The 24,608-nt window shown below is 43.6% G+C and overlaps 1 protein-coding gene across 3 annotated transcripts in view; it reads right to left on the reverse strand.

The window, feature by feature from the left end:
• HMGCLL1 (3-hydroxy-3-methylglutaryl-CoA lyase like 1) overlaps positions 1-24,608 on the reverse strand; it is a 122,959-nt gene that overhangs the window by 47,052 nt on the left and 51,299 nt on the right. For all 3 annotated transcript variants that reach the window (XM_063442938.1, XM_063442939.1, XM_063442940.1), the window contains exon 6: positions 21,770-21,918. In XM_063442938.1, coding sequence (XP_063299008.1) covers positions 21,770-21,918 — 149 coding nt within the window. The remainder of the gene's footprint in view (positions 1-21,769; positions 21,919-24,608) is intronic.

Consider the following 24,608-nt stretch of genomic DNA (forward strand, 5'->3'; position numbering starts at 1 on the left):
AATGGGTGTAGGTTAATGCAAGGTTCTGTTTCAATTACCAATCAAATTTAATCTCAATCCATCAGTAAAATCAATCCCACAGAAGGACAAACTGCAGGCATTGTGGACAGAAGAGAACAAATCATAAATCGATATATCACTTGTGAAATGGGTTGATATTGTAAAAGGCAAATGCAAAACGTTTAATTAGAATTTGATAAGAAATGTAAATAAAGATTACTAGGAAGAATATGCGACAAGGCCTGTCTGACAGTCAACAACATCACAAATAAATTAGCAATAAAGCATTAGAATAAGCCAAAAATGAAGATACACAGCATGCTATATAGTCAATATAAACATGAATCTGTCAGGGGTCCGCGGGCGGCTAGTAGGGGAGGCTGCTCGCAGCTCGCAGCACTCACACTCAGTCCATCGACGCCCGCGGTCTCCCCTCCTCCTACCTGTCGGCGAGCGGTGTCTCCTCTCCGCCGCTCGCATCCGTCACGCCTCCCAGCGGCAGCATGTATAACGCTGCACGCTGGAAGGTCGTTGATTTATGCAAACGCCGGGGTCACGTGAGTGACCCGGCGTTAAAGCAACAGTACCACAATCACAGTGGGAGGCTTAGATATCTCCCACATGTGATTGTTAATACTGATTGGAAGTTATCCAATCAGAATTTAACCTAGGGTATTTATACTCACCTTTCCTGTTCCTCCCTGCCCTGTTGTGGTCTTTGCTGTATAGTATTGATTCTGAACTTGTGATTTCTGGTTACGTACTCTCTGGCTTGTTAATCTGACTTTCTGACTTTCTCCTACCCTTTGACCTCGGCTTGTTTATCGTTATCCTGTTTTCTGGTTCCCCTGACTCGGCTTGTCTCCTGACTATTCTGTGTGTGCTTAGCCCGGCCACTCTAAGGTCCGGTACTGCACCTTTTCTGTGTGTGTGTGTCTGTTAGCGTGTTGGGTTCCCGGAATCGTGACATTACAACAGGGCCATTATGGAACCTGCTGACATTCCACAGCTCCTAGTTAATCAGGAGGCTAGAATGGATGGTTTAGACCATCGTATGGATCAGTTTGCCCAGGCTTTACAAGCCATACTGGCTCGTACTGCCCACTTGCAACCTGCCGTTCAAGAAGTTGTTGCTGCTGGGCCAGAACCCAGCCCTGATCCGGTAACCGCTCCTGCTCACGTGGTTCACATGACGCCACCTCAGCGCTATAGCGGTGATCCAGCATCGTGCCGTGGTTTCCTCAACCAAATTGATATTCATTTGGTGATGAATCCGCGCTCATACCCCACTGACAGAGCCAAAATTGCTTTTCTGATCAACCATTTGTCAGGAAAAGCTCTAGCATGGGCCAACCCCATGTGGGAGAACACGTCCCCAATGTCCTTTGCAGACTTTCTAACAGCTTTCAAACGTACGTTTGATCAGCCCGGCCGGGTTGCTTCTGCTGGCAAAGCTCTGCTCAGGATCCGACAGGGCAGTAGATCAGTAGCGGATTATACCATTGAATTCCGCACTCTGGCAGCTGAAGTGGTTTGGAATAACGACTCTCTCGTAACAGCTTTTCAGGAGGGTTTGGCCGCTTACATATTAGACGAAATAGCATCCAGGGAATTGCCTATTCTTCTGGATGATCGAATAGATTATATCATTCTAATTGACAACCGTATAAGAGAGAGGCGTAGTCAAAGAAGAATGAATACACAGGGGTTACCTGCTTTACCCAGTACTGCACTACTAGCGTTACCTCCCCCTACTCAACCACCTCCCGAACCCATGCAATTAGGTGCTGTAGGCTTATCTGAAGTTGAAAGGACATACCTCAGAAGGGAGGGCTTGTGCCTTTATTGTGGTAAGAGGGGGCATCTCCGAAGTAACTGTCCTAGTTTGCAGGGAAACTACAGCACCTAAGGCCTAGAGAGGGGTCGGCCTCGGGTGTTATGGTTTTTTCCCCTCATGTGTCCATCTCCAGACCATTCATTACGGTTACTCTTTTGGTCAATCAAACCACGATTACAACTAAAGCCTTGATTGATTCAGGTGCTGCAGATAACTTTATCGATGAGAACTTTGCTAAAACCGCAGCCTTGAATCTGATCCAAAAGGCCACACCCTTGGCCGTTGAGGCCATAGATGGTAGACCACTTGAGAAACCTCTGGTGACCCATGAGACCCAAGAAATGGTAATGGCCGTGGGTGCCTTACACAAAGAAAGGATAACCTTCCAAATAATTGACTCCCCTACAGCTTCCATCATACTGGGCTTCCCCTGGTTAGTTAAGCATAACCCGGTACTTGATTGGGGTTGTTTGGATATACTCTCCTGGGGGGAATCCTGTCAACGAGACTGTATGGTCCGTTTACGTCCCGTTTGTTTACTCAATGTGCCTACAGCTAAACCCCTTTCTGTTTCTGTCCCCCTTGTCTATGCAGACCTCGCATTGGTCTTTGAAAAAAGGGAAGCTGATAGACTACCCCCACATCGGGATTATGATTGTGCCATAAACTTGTTACCTGGAAAGATGCCTCCTAGGGGCAAGGTCTATCCGCTTTCTGAGAAAGAAAACCAGGTCATGGAGGAGTACATACAGGAATCCTTACGTAAAGGTTTTATCAGAAGGTCCTCCTCTCCGGCTGGTGCTGGTTTCTTTTTTGTTGCCAAGAAAGAGGGCGATTTAAGGCCATGTATAGACTATAGAGGCCTGAATAATATAACAGTTAAAAATGCTTATCCTATCCCTCTCATTACTGAGTTGTTTGACCGTGTCAAATGTTCTAGATTTTTTACCAAACTAGACCTCAGGGGGGCTTATAACTTGGTTCGTATAAAAGAAAACGATGAATGGAAGACAGCGTTCAATACACGCAGTGGGCATTACGAGTATCTAGTCATGCCTTTCGGACTGTGTAATGCTCCTGCTGTCTTTCAGGACCTCATCAATGATGTCCTTAGAGATTTACTACATGTCTGTGCCGTGGTCTATCTCGATGATATACTTGTGTTTTCTCCTGATCTGGAGTCTCATCATGCCCATGTGAGGAAGGTACTTAAGAGATTGCTACAAAATTGTCTTTATTGTAAATTGGAGAAATGTTTATTCGACCAGAAATCAGTACAATTTCTAGGGTACATCATTTCTGAACAGGGGTTCAGCATGGATCCTTCAAAATTAGAAGCCATGTTGTCTTGGCCTCTTCCTCAAGGCCTTAAAGCAATACAGCGATTTATAGGTTTTGCCAATTATTACCGCAGGTTTATTAAAAACTTTTCATCAGTCATTGCTCCTATCACTAAACTGACTAAAAAGGGTTTGCACCCCAGGGTTTGGACTCCTGAAGCCATTAAAGCCTTTGAGACTCTCAAAAAGGCATTTGCCACTGCCCCTGTGTTACACCATCCCGATCCTTCCCTTCCCTTTGTAATGGAAGTAGACGCTTCAGAATCAGGTGTGGGAGCTGTATTATCACAAAGACTATCCTATAACGAACCCCTCCATCCCTGTTGCTACTTTTCTAAAAAACGATCTGATTCGGAGAAAAATTACGACGTCGGGAACAGGGAACTATTAGCTATTGTGATGGCTTTTAAAGAGTGGAGATACTTATTAGAAGGAGCCAGACACGAAATCCTGGTTATAACTGATCATAAGAATCTCTCCTATATAGCTGATGCTAAAAGATTGTCCTCTCGTCAAGCCAGATGGTCCTTATTTCTTTCACGCTTTCAGTTCATTATCACATATAGGCCTGGGTACCGTAATGTCAAGGCTGATGCTATCTCCCGACAATACGAACCTTTGGAGTCTATTGCCCCCGCTCCTGAACCCATTGTACCCACGTCTAAGATAATAGCCGCTACCCGTTTGGTTATTTCGTCCATTTTCCTGGATGGTATCAAGGCATACCAAACCCAAGCACCCTCTGAGACGCCTGTTGATAGATTATACGTGAAAGAAAGAGATAGAAAGAAATTGTTGGTTTTATTTCACACCGCCAAAACGGCTGGTCACCCAGGGGTTACCAAAACATACAAGGGTCTCCTTCAACAATTCTGGTGGCCTTCACTTAAGAAAGACGTAGTGGATTATGTGCAGGCTTGTCGTGTTTGTGCACAGTGTAAGTCCCCTACTGTTAAACCCCAGGGTCCTGATGCCTTTGTCCGTACCCAAGAAACCATGGACCCACCTATCCATGGACTTTATTGTTGATCTTCCTTCATACGATGGAATGACAGTAATTTTGACTGTGACTGATAGGTTCTCTAAGATGGCACACTGTCAGGATCGGGACAGGGATCCAACACGCAGAGTACGAACAGGAGAGATGTACGTATACCGGACCTTAGAATGGCCAGACTAACGTAAGGAGAAAGCAGAGAATAGTCAGAGACAAGCCGGGGTCGAGGGCACGAGAGGACAGGTAAGCGATAGACAAGCCGAGGTCAAAGGACACGAGAGGTAAACAGGAACGATAGTACAAGCCGAGTCAAAACCAGATAGAACGATAAACATGAGAGCACTGAGGAACCAGACAAGCTAGAACCACGACAGGGCAATGAACCATTACACACATCCCTCTTTTATACCCTGGTTCTCTAAATCATGGCTCCGCCCTTGCCGAGCCCTGATTCGTTGTTCCGAACCAGATTGACAGGTCGGGATGTGATTGCCGTCATGACGTCGGCTCCTGAGCGTCGTGTCATAAAAGGGAGTGGGGTTCTCGCGGCCGGCGTGGGAATGACTATGAGAGCAGTGAGGATTGGATGAAACAGCCCCGCTGAGAGAACGGACGTCGGGAAGTCTAACCTCCTCCGAGGTAGAGACTTCAGGTACCCTGACACACACTTTATTCCACTCAAAAAACTACCTTCTGCGGTTCAGTTGGCTCGGGTGTTTGCCAATGAGGTTTTCCGCTTGCATGGTATACCACAGGATATCGTATCCGACAGGGGTCCTCAGTTTGTCTCTCGGTTTTGGAGGGGCTTTTGTGCTGAGATGGGGATTTCCTTGTCATTTACCTCCTCCTATCATCCACAATCCAATGGAGCTGCCGAACGGGCGAATCAATCTGTGGAGTTGTATTTACGCTGCTTCACGAATGCACACCAGGACAACTGGTCTCACCTCCTTCCCTGGGCTGAATTCGCCAGAAACACCGTGACTCATTCGTCCACTGGCTTAAGTCCTTTTTTGGTTGCTTATGGGTTCCAACCCTCTGTCCTTCCCGGCGTATTCTCCGACAAGGGAATACCCGCTTTGGACGAGCACCTAACCTCCTTACGGAAGATGTGGGATCAGGTCCATGCTACTCTTTCTCGGGTGGCTGTTGCTCAGAAGAGATTTGCTGATCGCCGTAGAGGTGCTGCTCCTTCTTATGTTCCGGGTGATAGGGTTTGGTTGTCCTCTAAGAATCTCCGCCTCAGGGTCCCCTCAATGAAATTCGCACCCAGGTTCCTTGGCCCCTTCAAGGTATTGCGTAGGGTCAATCCTGTGTCCTACTCCCTGGCCTTACCTCCTTCCATGCGTATTCCTAACACCTTTCACACCTCCCTTTTGAAGCCCCTGCTCTGTAATCGATTCTCTGGTCCTCTCAGGTGTCCAGTTTCCCTCCGCGCAGCCTCTAGTGACGTGTACGACGTGGCTGCCCTGCTTGATTCTCATTTTTCTCGGGGTCGCTTGCCGTATCTGATTGACTGGAAGGGATACGGTCCTGAGGAGTGGTCCTGGGTTTCTGCCTCTGACGTGAACGCGCCCTCTTTGGTCCGCTCCTTTCATGCGCGGTTTCCTTTGAAGCCTTCGGCTTCCCGCCCGTTGGGCGGTCCTCGAGGGGGGGGTTATGTCAGGGGTCCGCGGGCGGCTAGTAGGGGAGGCTGCTCGCAGCTCGCAGCACTCACCCTCAGTCCATCGCCGCCCGCGGTCTCCCCTCCTCCTACCTGTCGGCGAGCGGCGTCTCCTCTCCGCCGCTCGCCGCTCGCATCCGTCACGCCTCCCAGCGGCAGCATGTATAACGCTGCACGCTGGAAGGTCGATTTATGCAAACGCCGGGGTCTTGTGAGTGACCCGGCGTTAAAGCAACAGTACCACAATCACAGTGGGAGGCTTAGATATCTCCCACGTGTGATTGTTAATACTGATTGGAAGTTATCCAATCAGAATTTAACCTAGGGTATTTATACTCACCTTTCCTGTTCCTCCCTGCCCTGTTGTGGTCTTTGCTGTATAGTATTGATTCTGAACTTGTGATTTCTGGTTACGTACTCTCTGGCTTGTTAATCTGACTTTCTGACTTTCTCCTACCCTTTGACCTCGGCTTGTTTATCGTTATCCTGTTTTCTGGTTCCCCTGACTCGGCTTGTCTCCTGACTATTCTGTGTGTGCTTAGCCCGGCCACTCTAAGGTCCGGTACTGCACCTTTTCTGTGTGTGTGTGTGTCTGTTAGCGTGTTGGGTTCACGGAATCGTGACAGAATCACTGCAAATTAAGTTTAATAAATGTGAGACTTGAGTAGTCAGCTAACTTAATTTGAAAGGAAGTGTAAGCATACAATCGTGTAAACTTTACACAGATGTATATTTCCATATGAGTCTTTTGTTTCCACATTAATATGATCTGGAATTCTGTATATGTTAATTTTTTAATTAGAAAACCCCAAACAAATTACACCAGTGGTCTTGTTATGCACACTCATTTTCTCTTTCCCCTCCCCATTTAATTCCTGAAATGTTGTAGATATACTGTTATGACCTATGTCACAGAATCAAGGTTCATTAAATTAAAATGTGTTTTATATGCTTAAACATGAAAAGAATACCATCAGGTCAGAAGACAGTAAATGTGAATGTGGATAATGATATGAAAAGACTCATCTCAGGAGATTTAGCAGATTCCAAAAATACCAGCATATTACTTAAACTAAAGATACTTATTGCATTTGGTTATTTCAAATTTCTTTTATAATTATAGACCTATTGTTTTTATACTTTGTCAATCTTCTTTTTCTAAACCTGTTTAAAATGTGTCAAGATAAGGAATACATTCTAAACTCTAACTCATTGCTAATACTCCTTGAAACAATAAAGACATAATGAAAAAGGTCTGTAAATTTGCATATTGTTATTGATTGAGGGGCAGATTAATTACTAATACTAAGTAATCTTTACTTAGTCTTAGTACAGTTGGCTGAAAGACCAATCTTGGTCTTTCAGTCTTTTGGTAGATAGCTCCCTAATACCATGGGAATTAGGGAGCTATCTACTAAGCGGCTGCAAGATGCAAGCGCAGCACGTATCAGTTAGAAATGTCATTCATTCAAATGAAATTTCGAAACGACTTAAAAGTACAGAATGTCGTCATAACATGAATGAAAAAACTGTTCTCATTCTGTTAGGGCAAAATTCGGTAGTTTTGCTGGCGTTCTGTCTAAATGACAGGACGTTCAGGAATAGTGAAAGGAGGCATCACGAGATCACGGAGGATAAGTGAGAATTGTGGGAATTGCTCTGACAAAGGAAATGGAGCATACTTTGCTCCTCTGCTGGTCATAGCTGGTCAGGCTTAGGAAATATACATAAAACAAAGTAGTCCCTACTTTGTCTTATGTTTTAAAGAAAACTAGAGCAGACAGAAAGAAATGAAGAACAGATCCTGACAGAGGGAGAACAGAGGAATCAATTGGGGGAAGGTAAGTTCGGCATGACAGTGTTGCTTTAAGATCTGCCCCATTACTATGGCATCCCACGTCCCATGCCACCAGACTCTATCCCTTAGCTGCAAGACGCTGAAAATAAATTTCTTTAAGAAAGCCTACCTTCTTCCTGGGTAACACTTATTTCATTGTCTTCCCAGCTTCCTTTGCTCCCATAATCTAATGTAATTTCTTTCCTTACACTCTTCTTTTTTTCTAAACAACAGTTTTAAAAGCTTATTTCAAAACAGGCATCATATCCATCAATCCCTCCTCCCCTCTGACATGTTTTTCTTCACTTGCATTTTTTACACCTTTCTCATAGCTTTTAAGTTTATCTTACAGATTGTAAACTCATTTGAGCAGGGACTTCGTCGCCTCTGGGCTTTGTCAACATTATTCTACATATCTTGTCTTTTTTTGTCAGCTATTCCCATTGTGTTCTTGTGGAATATGTTGGTGCTATATAAATGATAATAGTAATAATAAGGGTAATAATAATAATAATAATAATAATAATAGTAATCTGCATTGTCAATGCAAAGAATACATATATCTAACTGCCCTAAATGTCTACATGACTTTATAAAAGTGAATAATCAATGCAATGTGTGGGTTGGATATCTAAACGCAGAAACATAACTTTCAATACAAAAATAAAAATAACAATCACTTATACAGAGTGTTTTTTCCCTTAGATTAAACATGTCTAACGCTGTTCAATTCACATTCAAGAATTATTTCCCCAGACAAGTAACTATTTTGACCTTTTCATGTCAACTTTGAAATCCACTTTTTAGCCTTGCATTTTGTAGTACATTACAGTCAAAGCTGCTTGAGAAAATATAGTCTTTGATAAGTATGGCAACACATGATTCATTATATGAAATTGATTCATTTTAATTTATCTTGGGATGGGTTACATAAGCATTTTCCCATGCATTTCAACACCCCACTACTTATGTCTATGGTATGGGAGAGGAATGTGAAATGGTGATGTAGTATTTCATGAAAGAACCTCAGAAGATTGAAGCAATGTAGACAAATTGGCTGCTAGGTATAATATACTATTTCCCTACTATTTAAAACAGTAGAAATAAATGAGAATATTATGAGCTGTATACTTTGACACAAGAATGTCTGTTTCTTTGGAAAATAGATCACTAAGAAAGAATAGTATAGTACAAGTAGAGCCATCCTTAGGGGTGTTAGGGGCACCAGGTGGTTGACACAGCTCACAACATCAGGGGACGCATTTAAGATATGGCAGCCCCCATGTATGACATTGTTATTTACTATATTCCCTGACTGGCAATATATCCTCTGGTGGTCCAGTGGTGTACTGCATTATCTGTACCTTATGCATGTCCTTTCTCCACAGTGCTGGTGCAAGTACTCATGGTGGAGGAGGCGTCTGATCCTCTGCCTGTGTCTGGCAAACATCAGATTAAGAGCCCTGTTCTCCCCCTCTCTGGACCAGTGGGGGTTATCCTGGTTCCCACTGGTACCCTATAGTAGTCTATTACTACAAACGGCACAGTGCAATACAGCATTATAGGAAGCTGAGGCCTATGGAGTAAGATGGCCGCCGCGACTAGCCCTGCAGATCTGGGTTCCTACCCAAAACCATCCATCCACGATGACCTGCTGCTCCAAGTGTTTGACAGGCTGTGTGCCCAATTCTGGGCAAAGCTGAATACTCAGGTACCTACCTACACTTCTATCAGTAAAAGCAGAGCATTCAGGAGCCGGTACACGGGCCGACACCACATGGCCGGCCATCGCCCATGCGGCCAACGCTGGATAGTGCAAAGAAAGAGGCGCAAGATACCAAATAACCACCGACGCTGGGTGATGATGAGAGGAGCTCGGGGACCGCAGTTGACACTTGCATGCAGCAAATCTACCACTGTGCCCCATAGACGTGTCCCTGCACGGCCCTTAAGAGGAAGCCAAATACACCTGTGTAACCCGTGCTGTCAGTGGATTCCCACTTGGCAAGGCCTGCAGCGTGCATCATTTTCATCTATATGGCGGGTTTGCATCATCACCTGGAGCTGTTGGGGCAGTCCCCATGTCTCAGAGAATTCTCAACTCCCACTGTCCATGGCCTCCCACCTACGGACATCGGCTGAACAGCCTTGTACTAGTAACCACATTTTCTGCACTTCATACTAAATGGCACTGTGATGTTTTCCTTATGATGTTTTCTTTTCTTTAATTCATGTTTCTCAACCCAGTGGTATGAATAGTTCATCCTCATGTCAGTATAAACAGCTTGAAGTTTTCTCTCACGATATTCTGCTGACATGTCTTTTTTCCTAACCTTGTCTCTCATATATTTCCTAACAACTTTCTTCCCAGATTAACACGTTAGTGTTAGAAATACATCTTTGTATTCCTAACACTAAAATGTTCACTTATTGGCTGATTGGCACATAATGTAAAATGAATGCCTGCATTTGAGCATACACCCTGTTCTAAATTATTATGCAAATTCAATTTAAGTGTCCCAAAGATTAAATATTTAGTTTTTCAGTTTAACTCATGGATGGCATTGTGTCTCATGGCTCTTTTGATCACTGAAAACAATCTCAGACACCTGTGATAATTAGATTGCCAGGTGAGCCCAATTTAAGGAAAAACTAACAAAGGAGGGTGTTCCACATTATTAAGCAGAGCACAATTTTCATGCAATATGGGGAAGAAAAAGGATCTATCTGCTGCTGAAAAGAGTGAAATAGTTCAATCCCTTGGACGAGGTATGAAAACATTAGATATTTCATGAAAACTTAAGCGTGATCATCGCAGGTGGGTTTGTGCAGATAAAGGCACATTGAGGAAGATTTCTGCCAGATCCATGCATCGGATCAAGAGAGCAGCTGCTAAAATACCATTACATAGCAGCAAACTGATAATTGAAGCTGCTGGTGTCTCTGGATTCCCACGGACATCAAGGTGTAGAGTCCTTCAGAGTCTTGTAATTGTGCATAAACCTTCTATTCGGCCACCACTTACCAATGCTCACAAGCAGAAATGGCTGCATTGGGCAGAAAAATACATGAAGACTAATTTTCAAACAGTCCTGTTCACTGATGAGTGCCGTGCAACCCTGGATGGTCCAGATGGATGTAGTAGTGGATGTTTGGTGGACGGCCACCCTGTTCCAACAAGGCTGCGACGTCAGCAAGGCGGTGGTGGAGTCATGTTTTGGGCCGAAATCATGGGAAGAGAGCTGCTCGGCCCCTTTAGGGTCCCCAAACATGTAAAGATGACTTCTGCAAAGTATGTGGAGTTTCTGACTGACCACTTTATTCCCTGGTACAGAAGAAAGTGGTCAGCCAGAACTATGTTTTCCGTAATATAATCATCTTCATGCATGACAATGCACCATCTCATGCTGCAAAGAATACCTCTGCATCAATGGCTGCTATGGGGATAAAAGGAGAGAAAGTCATGGTGTGGCCTCCATCCTCCTCTCACCTCAATCCTATTGAGAACCTTTGAAGCATCCTCAAGCAAAATATCTATGAGGGTGGGAGGCAGTTTACATCCAAACAGCAGCTCTGGGAGGCTATTCTTACATCTTGCAAACAAATTCAAGCAGAAACTGTCCAAAAACCCACAAGTTCAAGTGATGCAAGACTTGTGAAGCTGCTATCAAATAAGGGGTCCTATGTTAAAAAGTAACGTGACCTGTTAAAATATTTAAAAAGTTAAAAATTTGTATAAGTTTGATTGAAATAGCTTTTGATTTCAGTAAATATGCTGCAAACACAACAAATGAACATTTTCAGTTCTTTACAACCTATAAAGTTTTTTGGACTCACAGTTAAAGACTCACAGTTAAGCACGGGCCAGCCTGGGGATAACGGGAGTTTATGTCATCCATGAGCAGGCCACCTACACGGTCCCGTGGAACCCCAGTGACCACCCAAAGCAGCCCGTATTGACGCATGCCCCACCAGGATGCTCAGACCCTGGAAGGGGCAGGGGAGCTGGAGATGTGGGTCCACACCCAAGCAGAAATTCCCCACACTGCTCAGGCACTACAACAGGGGAGGGAGGGTTTTGCCTGCTCCCAGAGACCCCAACATGGTAGTGCCACTTCACTGTCTCCTTACTATAATGCTGGCTGCACAGGGATGCTCCCTCACAGCGAATATTATATAGATCCCTGTACTGCATGCATGGTCTCCCGTTTGAACAGGGGAGTCCCTGCACATGGCAGGATCACTAACCATTAGCGATGGCCCTTGAAGCCGCTATTAGCTATTTTCCTTATCAATTCTACGTGGGAATTGCATCTCGTGTATTTTTTATGTATCTTGAAGGCCCCAGTCCATGCAGCGTCAGGTATCGTACGACCTAGGTCTCTTCCCCAGTCCGTGGTATATTTAGGTATAGGGAGTTTGCCATTTCTCAGAATGTCGCTATTACCTTCTTTTTTGGTATCAGTCCTACGCGCATTTTCTCCATAATGGTCATGGATTGTACTGTTGGCGGGTTAAGAGATCCTGCCTGGTTAATGCTTTTCAGTAGGGATTTCAGCTGTAAATATGATATGCAGCCTGTGTGGGGTAGGTCCAGTGACGAACTGATTTGGGGGAAGGGTGTCAGGCCCTCCCCACTCCACATTTGGTGGAGAAACTGTATTCCCCTGCTTTCCCATCCCCTGCTGTCAAAGGTGAGAATGTAGTATTTGAAGCATTTAAGTGGTGTAGCTTACGAGATCGGACTCCAGGACGAGAACCTATCTTTTTTGCCATCCCATGTCCTTAGCATCAGGGCCGTGGTGGGCAATATGTTAAGCAATTGTGGTCACAGGGGCTTTGGTGTCCAAAATAGGCAAGAGATCCCCTCTGCCAGGGACCAGTGAGACGCAATTTCTACCCACGGTGGCTGGTTCTGTGTGTCTTGAGCTGCAATGGTGTGACTGAGCAGTGTGGCTGTGTAGTATGCTAGGATGTCTGGTCTACCCATTCCCCCGTCCCCTAGCTTCCTAGTGGCTGTGGCCTTTGGAATGCGGGATTTGCGGCGGCCAGTGATAAACCTGTCGATATGTCTTTGCAATTGGGTAAAGTTCATAAAACAGGCTGCCCACATCAAAATAACTCTACAGAACAAACTCCAGGAATGGAGTGAGAAACTCAGACAGCTCAACAACCAAAACCAAATAAAATCTTTTTTTTCCTGTGTAATCTAATTGCAGTTGCCTGCCTGCCAGCCTGTGTGTCAGGCTCACAGCGTATACTGTGCCCACTTGCCCAGTGCCACCACTCATATCTGGTGTCACAATAGCTTGCATTTAAAAAAAACAAAAACTTTTTTGACTGTAATATAATAGCAGTCAGTTTCCTTCACACGTGTGCGTTTCAGGGCCTGCCAGGGCAGTTTCCTTCACACATGTGCGTTTCAGGGCCTGTCAGGGCACAGTGTCACACCAGTGCAACTCATATCTGGTATAACAGTAGTGTACATTTAAAAAAAAATACAGGGGGCTTGTTGTCACCTTTCGGGGACCCTTGGTGTTGTACGTGGCTGGGTGGAGGAAGAGACCTTCAATGACATCAGTGAGTGTCACGTCTAAACATTTGATATGAAGGAACACAACTGTAGATTTCGTATAGTTTTAAGTTTTTATTATAAAAGGTAAAAGATAATGGGACTTTAGTCCAATTCACAGGTACTGTAACTTTAATTAGAAAACGATAACTGAAGTCCACAATTACAGACACTGTAGCCTTAAGGAATAAACGATAACTGAAGTCCACAATTACAGACACTGTAGCCTTAAGGAATAAACGATAACTGAAGTCCACAATTACAGACACTGTAGCCTTAAGGAATAACGATAACTGAAGTCCACAATTATAAGCAATGTAGCTCTAAGGAGTAAACGATAACTGAAGTCCACAATTATAGGCACTGTAGCTTTAAGGAGTAAACGATAACTGAAGTCCACAATTATAGGCACTGTAGCTTTAAGGAGTAAATGATAACTGAAGTCCACAATTATAGGCACTGTAACTTTAAGGAGTAAACGATAACTGAAGTCCACAATTATAGGCACTGTAGCTTTAAGGAGTAAACGATAGTAAATTGCAGATACTGAATCAAATAAAGTCTCTTAGTAGAATTAACGGTTTAGGTGATAAGTAGTTACAATAGCTGTTCCATAACTTTAACTGAAGCAAGACTGATGCAGATAACTGATATGCAGTATGAGTTGAAGTTAGCTGTAACGGGGTTGATTTTACCGAAGGACTTTGGAGACAGGTAATAACAGCTTTTAGATGCAACGCTTATCACATTGGTTTTACTTAGCTTCCGGCACATAGAACACTGGTTCCCTAGATCTCCTCAGAGGCGGATGAAGAGTGTTTAAGCTTTAGCCGTGGATGAGGAGAGGTGAAGGGAACTTTGCAGAGTCTTTCAGTCCGGTCTGGTAGCAGAGGCTTTCACAACGAAGTAGTACCGGTTGGTAGGTACAGAACGTAGTTTAATAATCCAGCCTCGATCAGCTGGTGCGGTCAGATTAAATAGGCAGACCGTGTCATAAAGAGGTGTGGCTAGGCTCCGTGGAACCAGGAAGTAAGGGAATACCCTAATTAAGGCATGACAGTATCCCCTCCTTAATGAGCAACCTCTGGGTGCTATTGACTTGGTTTAACAGGGTAACGTTTATGGAATTTAATTTGTCAGCATGAACGACAGAGGAGTTTTCCCATGTATCTTCATCAATTCCATATCCTTTCCATCTGATGAGGTATTGGAAGGAGCCACGATGGATCCTTGAATCAAGTACACTTTGAATTTCGTATTCTTCTTCACCCTGGACCAATATGGGATTAGGAGAAGTAGAGGCATTTCTGTGGAAAGGGTCAGGATGATGAGGCTTCAGCAAGGATACATGAAAAACAGGATGTAGCTTCAATGTAGGTGGAAGTTTCAATTTAACAACATTACGGTTGATAACCGCTGTAATTGGAAAAGGACCAAGAAAAGGAGAACTTAGCTTCTTTGATGGATGGTTTGTAGAGATGTTCTTTGAGGAAAGCCAGACAAGATCACCGTTTTTATATGAGGGTGAAGGTTGTCTTTTGAATCAAAAAACTTCTTTTGATTGGAGGAGGCCAATTCTAGATTTTCATGCAATTTCTCGAATAAAGAGGACATTGAGAGATTCGATTCGATTCGAAGAGATTAGATGAAGAAACTGATGGTTGATGATGGACATGTTTCGATTTTTGACATGTAGAACAAGATTTGACATAAGATTCAATGGTTTGATCTTGACGAGGCCACCAATAGTATCTTTTAGACAATTTAAGGGTCTTTTCCATACCTGGATGACCTGCCAGAGGAGAATCATGAATAGTTTCGAGTACTTTGATTCTGAAGGAGGGAGGAACGTAAATCCGGTCTTTAAAATAGTAGAGATTGTTTTTCTTGGATAATTTAATTGATTTTGGAAGTTCAAGAGCATTTTCACTGAGATCCTTAATGTCGTCAATACGAGAAGATAAGAATTCAATAAATGGAGGCAAAGGAGGTTCAATTTTAGTGTCCTTATGAACCCTGGAAAGGGCATAAGCCTTTTTGTTTCTAGACCCAGGTCTAAAGACGATGTGGAAATTGAATCGAGAAGAAAAAAGATTCCATTTTACTTGTCGAACAGACAGTGTTTTATTGGAGTGAAGGTTTTCGAGATATTTATGGTCAGTATATACGATTAAAGAGTTCTGAGAACCTTCAAGAAGGTGTCTCCAGGTTTCTAAAGCCACTTTGATACTTAGTAATTATTTTTCCTTTGCAGGATAATTCTTTTCGGCAGGAGATAATGTTCGTGAGAAGAAGGCGACAGGATGAAGAGGTTCTTGAGGATTTTTCTGTTGAGAGAGGACAGCTCCAATTGCAATTTCCGAAGCATCCGTTTCAAGGACATAAAAATATGAAGGATTTGGAAGTTGAAGAACAGGAGCTGTTGTAAACTTTCTCTTCAGTTCATTAAAGGCAGTTTGAGCCTTCTCGTTCCAATTAAAGGGATGTTTTTTACTGTTAAGTAAATTGAGTGGTTGAGCTATCTCAGAGTAGTTCTTAATAAATTTTCTGTAGAAGTTGGCGAACCCAAGAAATCGTTGTAACTCTTTTACTGTAGAGGGAACAGGCCAGTTAATAATACAATCGACTTTTGAGTTATCCATACTTGAGGCATCAGGTATGAGGTTTATAGGACAATCGGAAGAACGATGAGGTGGAAGCGTTTCAGCTTCTTTTTTACTGGATATGTCTGAAAAGTCGGAATAACAAGAAGGTATAGTTGGTTCTTTGGAGATCTGAAGAATAGGAATTTGCTGTAAACATGTTTCTTTGCAATAATGTGAGTTAAAGGTGAGAGAGAATGGAGACCAAGAAATTTGAGGGTTGTGGTTCCTTAACCAGTTGATCCCTATTATAACGGGATATAAAGGTGATGGAATAACATCAAATACTAGAAATTCAGTATGAATATGATTGGTGGTTACCTTTAGAGGGATGGTTTCATGAAGAATCGGTCCCGATGAGATAAGGGAGCCGTCAATCACTTTGATAGGAACAGAAAAGGATTTTCGAACACAAGGAATTCTGTTCTTTGCTACAAGAGTTGAATCGATGAATACTCCATTTGCACCAGAATCGATGATAGCTTCAGTAATAATTCTCACTTTGTCCCACTGTAGTACAAGGGATATAGGAGTGAACTGAGCAATTGGTGTAGAAGGGAGTGCACTGAAGATCGCAGAGGTATAGGCTTGTCTGCCGGCCTTTGTCCGTTTTAATAAGGGACAATCAAAAACCAAATGATCTTGAGAAGCACAATACATGCATAGGTTTAATTGACGTCTTCGGTTCTTTTCTTCAGGAGTGAGAGGACTTCTTATTACCCCTATTTCCATAGGTTCACTTGGCAAGGAAGTCTTTTCAGGAGCTTTTGAGGGAGTGAAAGGTTTGCGGTCTTTAGAATGTAAGAAGGCTTTTTCGGCCTTTCTTTCTCTTAATCTTCTATCAATGCTAATTGATAAGTGAATTAGAGCGTTCAAAGTAGTAGGGAGTTCTGTTCTAGAGAGTTCATCTTTTACAGCTTCAGATAAACCAATTCGAAACTGGTTGCGCAATGTGATGTCATTCCATTGCGTTTCAACAGCCCATCTTTTGAATTCAGCAATATAATCTTCAACGGGTCTATTTCTTTGCTGTAAAGTTCTGATTGTTAAATCAGCTGTAGCTTGTTTGTTAGGATCTTCATAGAGAAGAGACATGGCTTCAAAAAATTCATCCAGTGAGCCTAAGATGGGGTCATCATTGTCCAAAAAGGTATGGGCCCAGAACATAGGTTCACCTCTTAGAAAGGAAATAACTGAAAAAACCTTAGATCTTTCTGTGGGATAAGATCTAGGTTTTAAAGCAATCAATAGTTTGCAGGAATAAAAAAACTCCTTATATTTGGAATGATCACCGTAGAATTTTTCAGGGTTACATACAGCAGGATCGCTAGCCGAGAGCAGAGTAGTATGAGGAGTACGAGTTTGTAAATCTCTAACATAAGTGAGAATTCTTTCGTTAGTGACTTGCAGGTCTTGCACACCTTGGGTTAATGTATCAACTCTTTGATTTAGCGAAGTTATCGTGGAATCGAAATCTACTGGATCCATTACAAGGGCTGGATTATTCTGTCACGTCTAAACATTTGATATGAAGGAACACAACTGTAGATTTCGTATAGTTTGAAGTTTTTATTATAAAAGGTAAAAGATAATGGGACTTTAGTCCAATTCACAGGTACTGTAACTTTAATTAGAAAACGATAACTGAAGTCCACAATTACAGACACTGTAGCCTTAAGGAATAAACGATAACTGAAGTCCACAATTACAGACACTGTAGCCTTAAGGAATAAACGATAACTGAAGTCCACAATTACAGACACTGTAGCCTTAAGGAATAACGATAACTGAAGTCCACAATTATAAGCAATGTAGCTCTAAGGAGTAAACGATAACTGTAGTCCACAATTATAGGCACTGTAGCTTTAAGGAGTAAACGATAACTGAAGTCCACAATTATAGGCACTGTAGCTTTAAGGAGTAAATGATAACTGAAGTCCACAATTATAGGCACTGTAGCTTTAAGGAGTAAACGATAACTGAAGTCCACAATTATAGGCACTGTAGCTTTAAGGAGTAAACGATAGTAAATTGCAGATACTGAATCAAATAAAGTCTCTTAGTAGAATTAACGGTTTAGGTGATAAGTAGTTACAATAGCTGTTCCATAACTTTAACTGAAGCAAGACTGATGCAGATAACTGATATGCAGTATGAGTTGAAGTTAGCTGTAACGGGGTTGATTTTACCGAAGGACTTTGGAGACAGGTAATAACAGCTTTTAGATGCAACGCTTATCACATTGGTTTTACTTAGCTTCCGGCACATAGAACACTGGTTCCCTAGATCTCCTCAGAGGCGGATGAAGAGTGTTTAAGCTTTCGCCGTGGATGAGGAGAGGTGAAGGGAACTTTGCAGAGTCTTTCAGTCCGGTCTGGTAGCAGAGGCTTTCACAACGAAGTAGTACCGGTTGGTAGGTACGGAACGTAGTTTAATAATCCAGCCTCGATCAGCTGGTGCGGTCAGATTAAATAGGCAGACCGTGTCATAAAGAGGTGTGGCTAGGCTCCGTGGAACCAGGAAGTAAGGGAATACCGTAATTAAGGCATGACAGTGAGGACAAGGAACGGGACATGGCTAGCTTGGTATCCAACCTTGTGCAAATGGGGAGTTTGCGGTTGTGCAAATGGACTGTTTGCGGTTGTTTGCGGTGCGTTAAACGGGGAGTTTGGTCTGTCACTGTGAAGCGGGCGTAACCCTTACACTACCTGATCGATACAACATCATACCTGATGTTTTAAAGCACGTTATTCCAAACAATTTAGGAATGTTAGGTGATTTATGCCCTTTATGGATTAAAACCAGACTCTGCATCAACTATGTCATTTTCCATGGGAGTTTTGCCATGGATCCTCCTCCGGCATGCCACAGTCCAGGTGTTAGTCCCCTTGAAACAACTTTTCCATCACTATTGTGGCCAGAAAGAGTCCCTGTGGGTTTTAAAATTCGCCTGCCTATTGAAGTCTATGGCGGTTCGCCCGTTCGCGAACATTTGCGGAAGTTCGCGTTCGCCGTTCGTGAACGGAAAATTTAATGTTCGCGACATCACTAGTCCAGGTATGTTATATTGTCGTCTCTCCAGTCGAAGTCGTAGTGGTTCAGGTTAATTGTCATGGCCTGTGTTTTGGTCATATTTAATTTGTAGTATGAGAACTTGCTGTATTCTGCCAGAATAGGGAGGGAGATGTCAGGTTGTGTGATGTTGAGGAGGACGTCATCTGCAAATAGACTGAGTTTGTGTTCAGTTTGTCCTATGTGTATTCCCTGTATGCCAGGGTGGGCTCGAATTTGGGTCGCCAGTGGCTCGAGGGGCAAGACATACAGGAGGGGAGACAGCGGGCAACCCTGCCTCATCCCATTGGTGATGGTGAAGGAGTCGGAGAGGAAGCCTCCATAGAGCACCTTTGCTGTGGGTACGTTGTATAGCGCTCGCACCGCGGACAGGAATTCGTCCGGGAATCCGTATTTTTTCAACACTGCCTCAAGGAAGTTCCAGCTAAGGCGATCAAATGCCTTTTCGGCGTCATGGGACACTATTATCCCCTTCGTTCCTTGTTTGTGCATGGAATACATGACTAGCACCTTCCTAGTTTTTTCTGTTCCCTGTCTACCCTTTACGAATCCAAATTGGTCTGGGCACAACTGCTTTGTGGGCTTGCCACAGTGTGTCCGTGAACATCATGGGTGCGGCATTTTCGGTGAAGTATTGGTCTATATCTGTCTGCATGCTTTCAGTGAATTTGGGATTTTGGAGGAGCGATTCGTTAAGTCGCCATGGGGGTTTATTTTTGAAGGCGAATTTATCTGCGATCGTAAGGATGACTGGAGCGTGGTCTGACCACTCAATGTCTCCTGTCCTGCAGTCCAAGACCTGTGTTAAGTGTGTGCCTTTGACGTTGCATCTATCTATTCTAGTGTAGCAGTTGTGTACGGATGAGTAGTAAGTGTATGTCCTGTCTGATGGGTTTTTAGTTCTCCATATGTCATAGAAATTGGAAGATTTGAAGAGGGCGGTTAATTATCTGGCTAATTTTGACAATGTTTTGAGTCTCGTGGATGTTTTGTCAGAGGTAGAGTCTAGTATTATATCCTGGATGCAGTTAAAATCCCCCCCCCCCCCCTAAAATAAGGAAGCCTTGATGTATACCATCTATTTTGGCCCCAAAAATTTGGGGCGTATATGTTGGCTATTGTGTATGTGACGTCATTAATCCAAGCTATAATTATTAAGAAGCGTCCCTTGAAGTCCGCCACTTTTTTGATTAAGGAAAAGGATACCTGACCTCTGATGAGCGTGGGCACCCCCTGGGATTTTGTGTCGGAGGTAGCATGGAATTGATACGGAAATTGTAAAAGTGTAAACAAATAATGTCGCCCTGGAGCTGTCTTATTCCTTTGTATAGAGCATGTTGTTTTGAGGGGTTATTCAACCTTTTAACATTATGTGACACTATACGCATGATGTGTGTTCGGTGTGATGTGGTAACATACCCTTATCGCTATGTGTCTCCCACCCCTCCTCACCCGCCGTACCTCCTGCAAAGAAGAGATAGAAAGTGAAGTGTAACCTGCCGAGTGTTGAATAGGTGAACACTCAGGGCTGACTCGGGGCTGTCCCGAATTGAGTCAGTCTAATTCGCCCTATGGCGAACAGGATTGGATTTGACTGTACTGAGTCTGTCGCCCAGTTCCCTTAGGGGGTCAATGTAGAACATGTGGGTTCAGGTATCCACACTCCGTACCGGCGGATTTATGCACATGTAAACATTGGTAACGGATCCCAACTCGACATATTATTACAGTTGTGAGGTACTCCTTGTAACACAGTGGTACACTTAATTTTGAGGAAATAAACATAAATTACGAGGAAATAAACATAAACAAATTAACATAAACATTAAAAGTCTACATTGTGTTGAAACTAAATCTCTATTTGTTTCTCCATTGTCTCAGTCTATAGGACAGGCTTTGGACTCGTCTCGGGACAGTACACTTATCTCTCCCTGTGGGCAGTCCTGTATTTGCAACAACTGTAATAAAAACCAGGCTGGGTGTGCCAGCACCTCAGACCACTGCTTGACCCTCAACACGGAGCCTTGTCTCATTCTTGGGGGAGACACTGTTTGCTGTTGGAGACTGATTGCCAGGAGTGTAAGCTGATGTATGCTTTTCCTGTTCGTCTGCTAGCAGCTATTCGTGAGGTTCCAGTTCGGGAATTGGAGTGCTATTTTGTATCCAGTTCGGGAGTTTGGTGTTCTGCAGTAGCTGTGCCTGTCTCTCAGAAAGGGACATATCGCCTAAACGGATTTTAACCCCTTGTCTGCTGAAACGGTCCGTTACACTTCCAATCGCATATGTCACGACAAAAATAAAGAATTGAAAAAGAAATTAAATAAAAGCATTTAAACTGCTTTTGAAAGGGGAGATTACATTTTCATCCCACTTGCATGCCAATAGTCAGCCACCAGTGGCTTCTAGCTCAGAAATGCATTCTTTTATAGTCTGGTAATCATTCCTAGAGTATAAATGAGGGTTCATGAGTGAGGCTTTATGGACTAAATGTCATTCTGCAAAATACATGAAAATTTAAATACTCGATTCTGGTAGTAAGTTTAAAGCAGCACTCTCACCCTCCTCCTCGATGTATTATATTTTATTTTATTTTATTCCAGCAGTAGAGTGTGGTTTTAACTTAGATTAAAGTGGAACTAAAACATGAGCAATATCACTATAAGAATACTGCTTATTCACTTATGAAACAAGAAATACCCAGGTCAGACATTTATATATGTAATTCAAGCATATATTTCTTCCAAATAAAACCAAAATAGAACACATGCATCTAAATATAATATAGTGTTGAAAAATCTTTAATAAATACCCTCGTACTGGAAGACTTAGATTGCAAGCAGCTTTAACAACATCTTCAAATTTCTTCATGCTTTCTTCAATGGAACAGTTAATGTTCCTTTCACTGAAAGATTGTGAAGCTGCTCCAAATACAGATACTTCTGTTGCCCCAGCTGCAATCTGAGAGAAGTATAAGGATATAATGTGAATAAAATCTTCTAATTATGTTGACATGTTTAATAGAAGCCATAAAACTGCAAAACATTATAATACTCGTCTACATTACATACCTGTAAAGGTTTCTATTATTAACTACATATCAAGCATAATTTAGACACAGTCACCCAAATGTCCCAAAAACGGCTGTGGCTGAATCCAATGAGTAGTTCAAAAATTGTTTAGTATTTTTTCTTCCAGTTTTTGTTATTTACATTTTTTTTCAATCATAACACATACCTGGCACTGTGATGTGAAATGTACTATAACACGACAACATTTTAGGTTTGCAAACCTTACATAGAGATGCAATATGAGAAGCTTATGAAATATGTCCATTGACATGGAGTAAAAAAAATAAAAATGACATCTTTTAGTATTTTTGCTTTTTTTTGTTTTTTACTTAATGTGATTTTGCAATAGGCACGCTAGCCTGTGCACATAGCCATATTATTCTTATGGATGATAGCAGAGCTTCCTGTCAATAAGATGAAAGCAACTGTTTATCATTTAAAGGAAAGTAGGATGATAGTTCCATGAGACAGTGGGAAACAGACACTGGCCAGAGGGTGTGGATAAATAACATGGTGAGTAATATTAAAGTTTCCCCATTGATGGGTGCAGGTGGGGGAATACTTATAGAATATAACTGGGGAGGAAACCTGCCTTGACACCACTCAGTCACGGATGGGAAATATTTAGTAAAGTATTGCACACACAGGTTTGTTTTTTTGTGGAACTGTTTTTATTTTTTTGGCCTACCTACCCTCTCCTTGTGGGATCAATGTCCACTGCCCTCTAGATTATTTAAATAGCACCCACCCACTGCCCATTGGTAGGATTGGTAGGATTTGCAGGGAACTGTGGGAAGTCCCCACTGGTTATTCTTTGAGTTGCCCCCAGGACAGTTTAGTGCACCCAGTTAAATTTTAGAGACCCCACCCATTGCCCATGTATATATTGGAAGCCCACCTGTCACGTTTTATAGAGCCCCACTGCTGGCCACAGGTGTGGGTATGGGAGTGGACCAGGGCCGGCCTTAGGCAATTATGCGCCCTGTGTGAAAAGTCTTCACGGCGCACCCCCCACCAAATTGCCTGAATACAGCAACACACACAGGCACCAGGGATGTGTGTATCGCGAGGCAAACAAGGCATCTGCCTTGGGCGCACTTTGCAGGGGGTGGCAAAAAAAGCCACCCGAAACCCCCAGGCAGATCCCTTGCTTGCCTCGCTTCCTGCTCAAGAGCTGGCCGGCTGGCCTCTTTTGAGCCCCCCGAGGCAAGCAGCGGGCAGCGAAGGAGCATAGTCGCCAGAGCTCATCCTGCTCAGCTCCCTCTGCGTCGCTTAATGAAGCCGGGAGCTGGAATATGACGTCAGTACGGCTCCCGGTATCACTAAGTGCCACCTACTCAGCCTGTGCACCCCCTGCCTGCCCGCCCAGCAGCCACACTGGACTGCAGGTAAGAAATCCACTCCAGCTCTCCCAGTGTGTGTCTGTAAGTGAATGTGTGTGTGTCTGTAAGTATTTATGTGTGTGTGTGTGTGTCTGTGAGTGAATGTGTGTGTCGGTCAGTGAGTCAGTGAGTGTGTGTGTCAGTCAGTGAGTGTGTATGTGTCGTCAGTGAGTGTGTATGTGTCGGTCAGTGGGGGCGTGCATCTTTCAATGAGTGCGTGCGTCTGTCAGTGAGAGTGTGCATCTGTCAGTGTGTGTCCAAGTAATAGTGTGTGTGTGTATGCCATTGTTTGTCAGTAAATATATGTGTGTCTGTCAGTGAGTGTGCGCCTGTCAGTGAGTGAGCATCTGTCAGTGAGTGAGCATCTGTCAGTCAAAGTGCGGCCTTGACATGGAGGGGTGGGGGAAATGTAAACTTGGTTACAGGCATGTACACACACACACACACACACTCAGTTAAAGGCAGTCACACATACAGGCACAGGCACACACAATGGCACAGCTACAGCGACACACACAGACAGACAGTCACACACACAGACAGACACACAGTCACACACACAGACACACAGTCACACACACACATAGACAGACAGTTATACACACACAGGCAGTCACACACACACACACAGATAGACAGTCACACACACAGGCAGGCAGTCACACAGATAGACAGTCACACACACAGGCAGGCAGTCACACACAGACAGGCAGTTACAGACAGACACACACAGGCAGGCAGGCAGTCACACACACAGACAGGCAGACAGTCACACACAGGCAGTCACACACACACACACACAGGCATTCACACACACAGACAGTTATACACACACACACACACACAGGCAGTCAAACACACAGGCAGTCACACACACAGGCAGGCAGTCACATCCACAGGCAGGCAGTCACACACACAGGCAGGCAGTCACACACACACAGACAGTCACACACACAGACAGACAGTCACACACACACACAGACAGTCACACACAGACAGTCACACACACAGTCACACACACAGGCAGGCAATCACACACACAGACAGTCACACAAACAGGCAAACAGTCACATGCACACACACACTTACCTCTTTCCATTGGATGCAGTTGGCTGATGGGGAAGCAGGGACTCCTTCCCTCTTCCTGTGCAGCAGGGGCTTTGGGAGGTATTAGCCCCACCTCTGCTTTGCAATAAGC

The sequence above is a fragment of the Pelobates fuscus genome, chromosome 2, assembly GCF_036172605.1.
Source record: "Pelobates fuscus isolate aPelFus1 chromosome 2, aPelFus1.pri, whole genome shotgun sequence".
In the NCBI taxonomy this organism is placed as follows: Eukaryota; Metazoa; Chordata; class Amphibia; order Anura; family Pelobatidae; genus Pelobates; species Pelobates fuscus.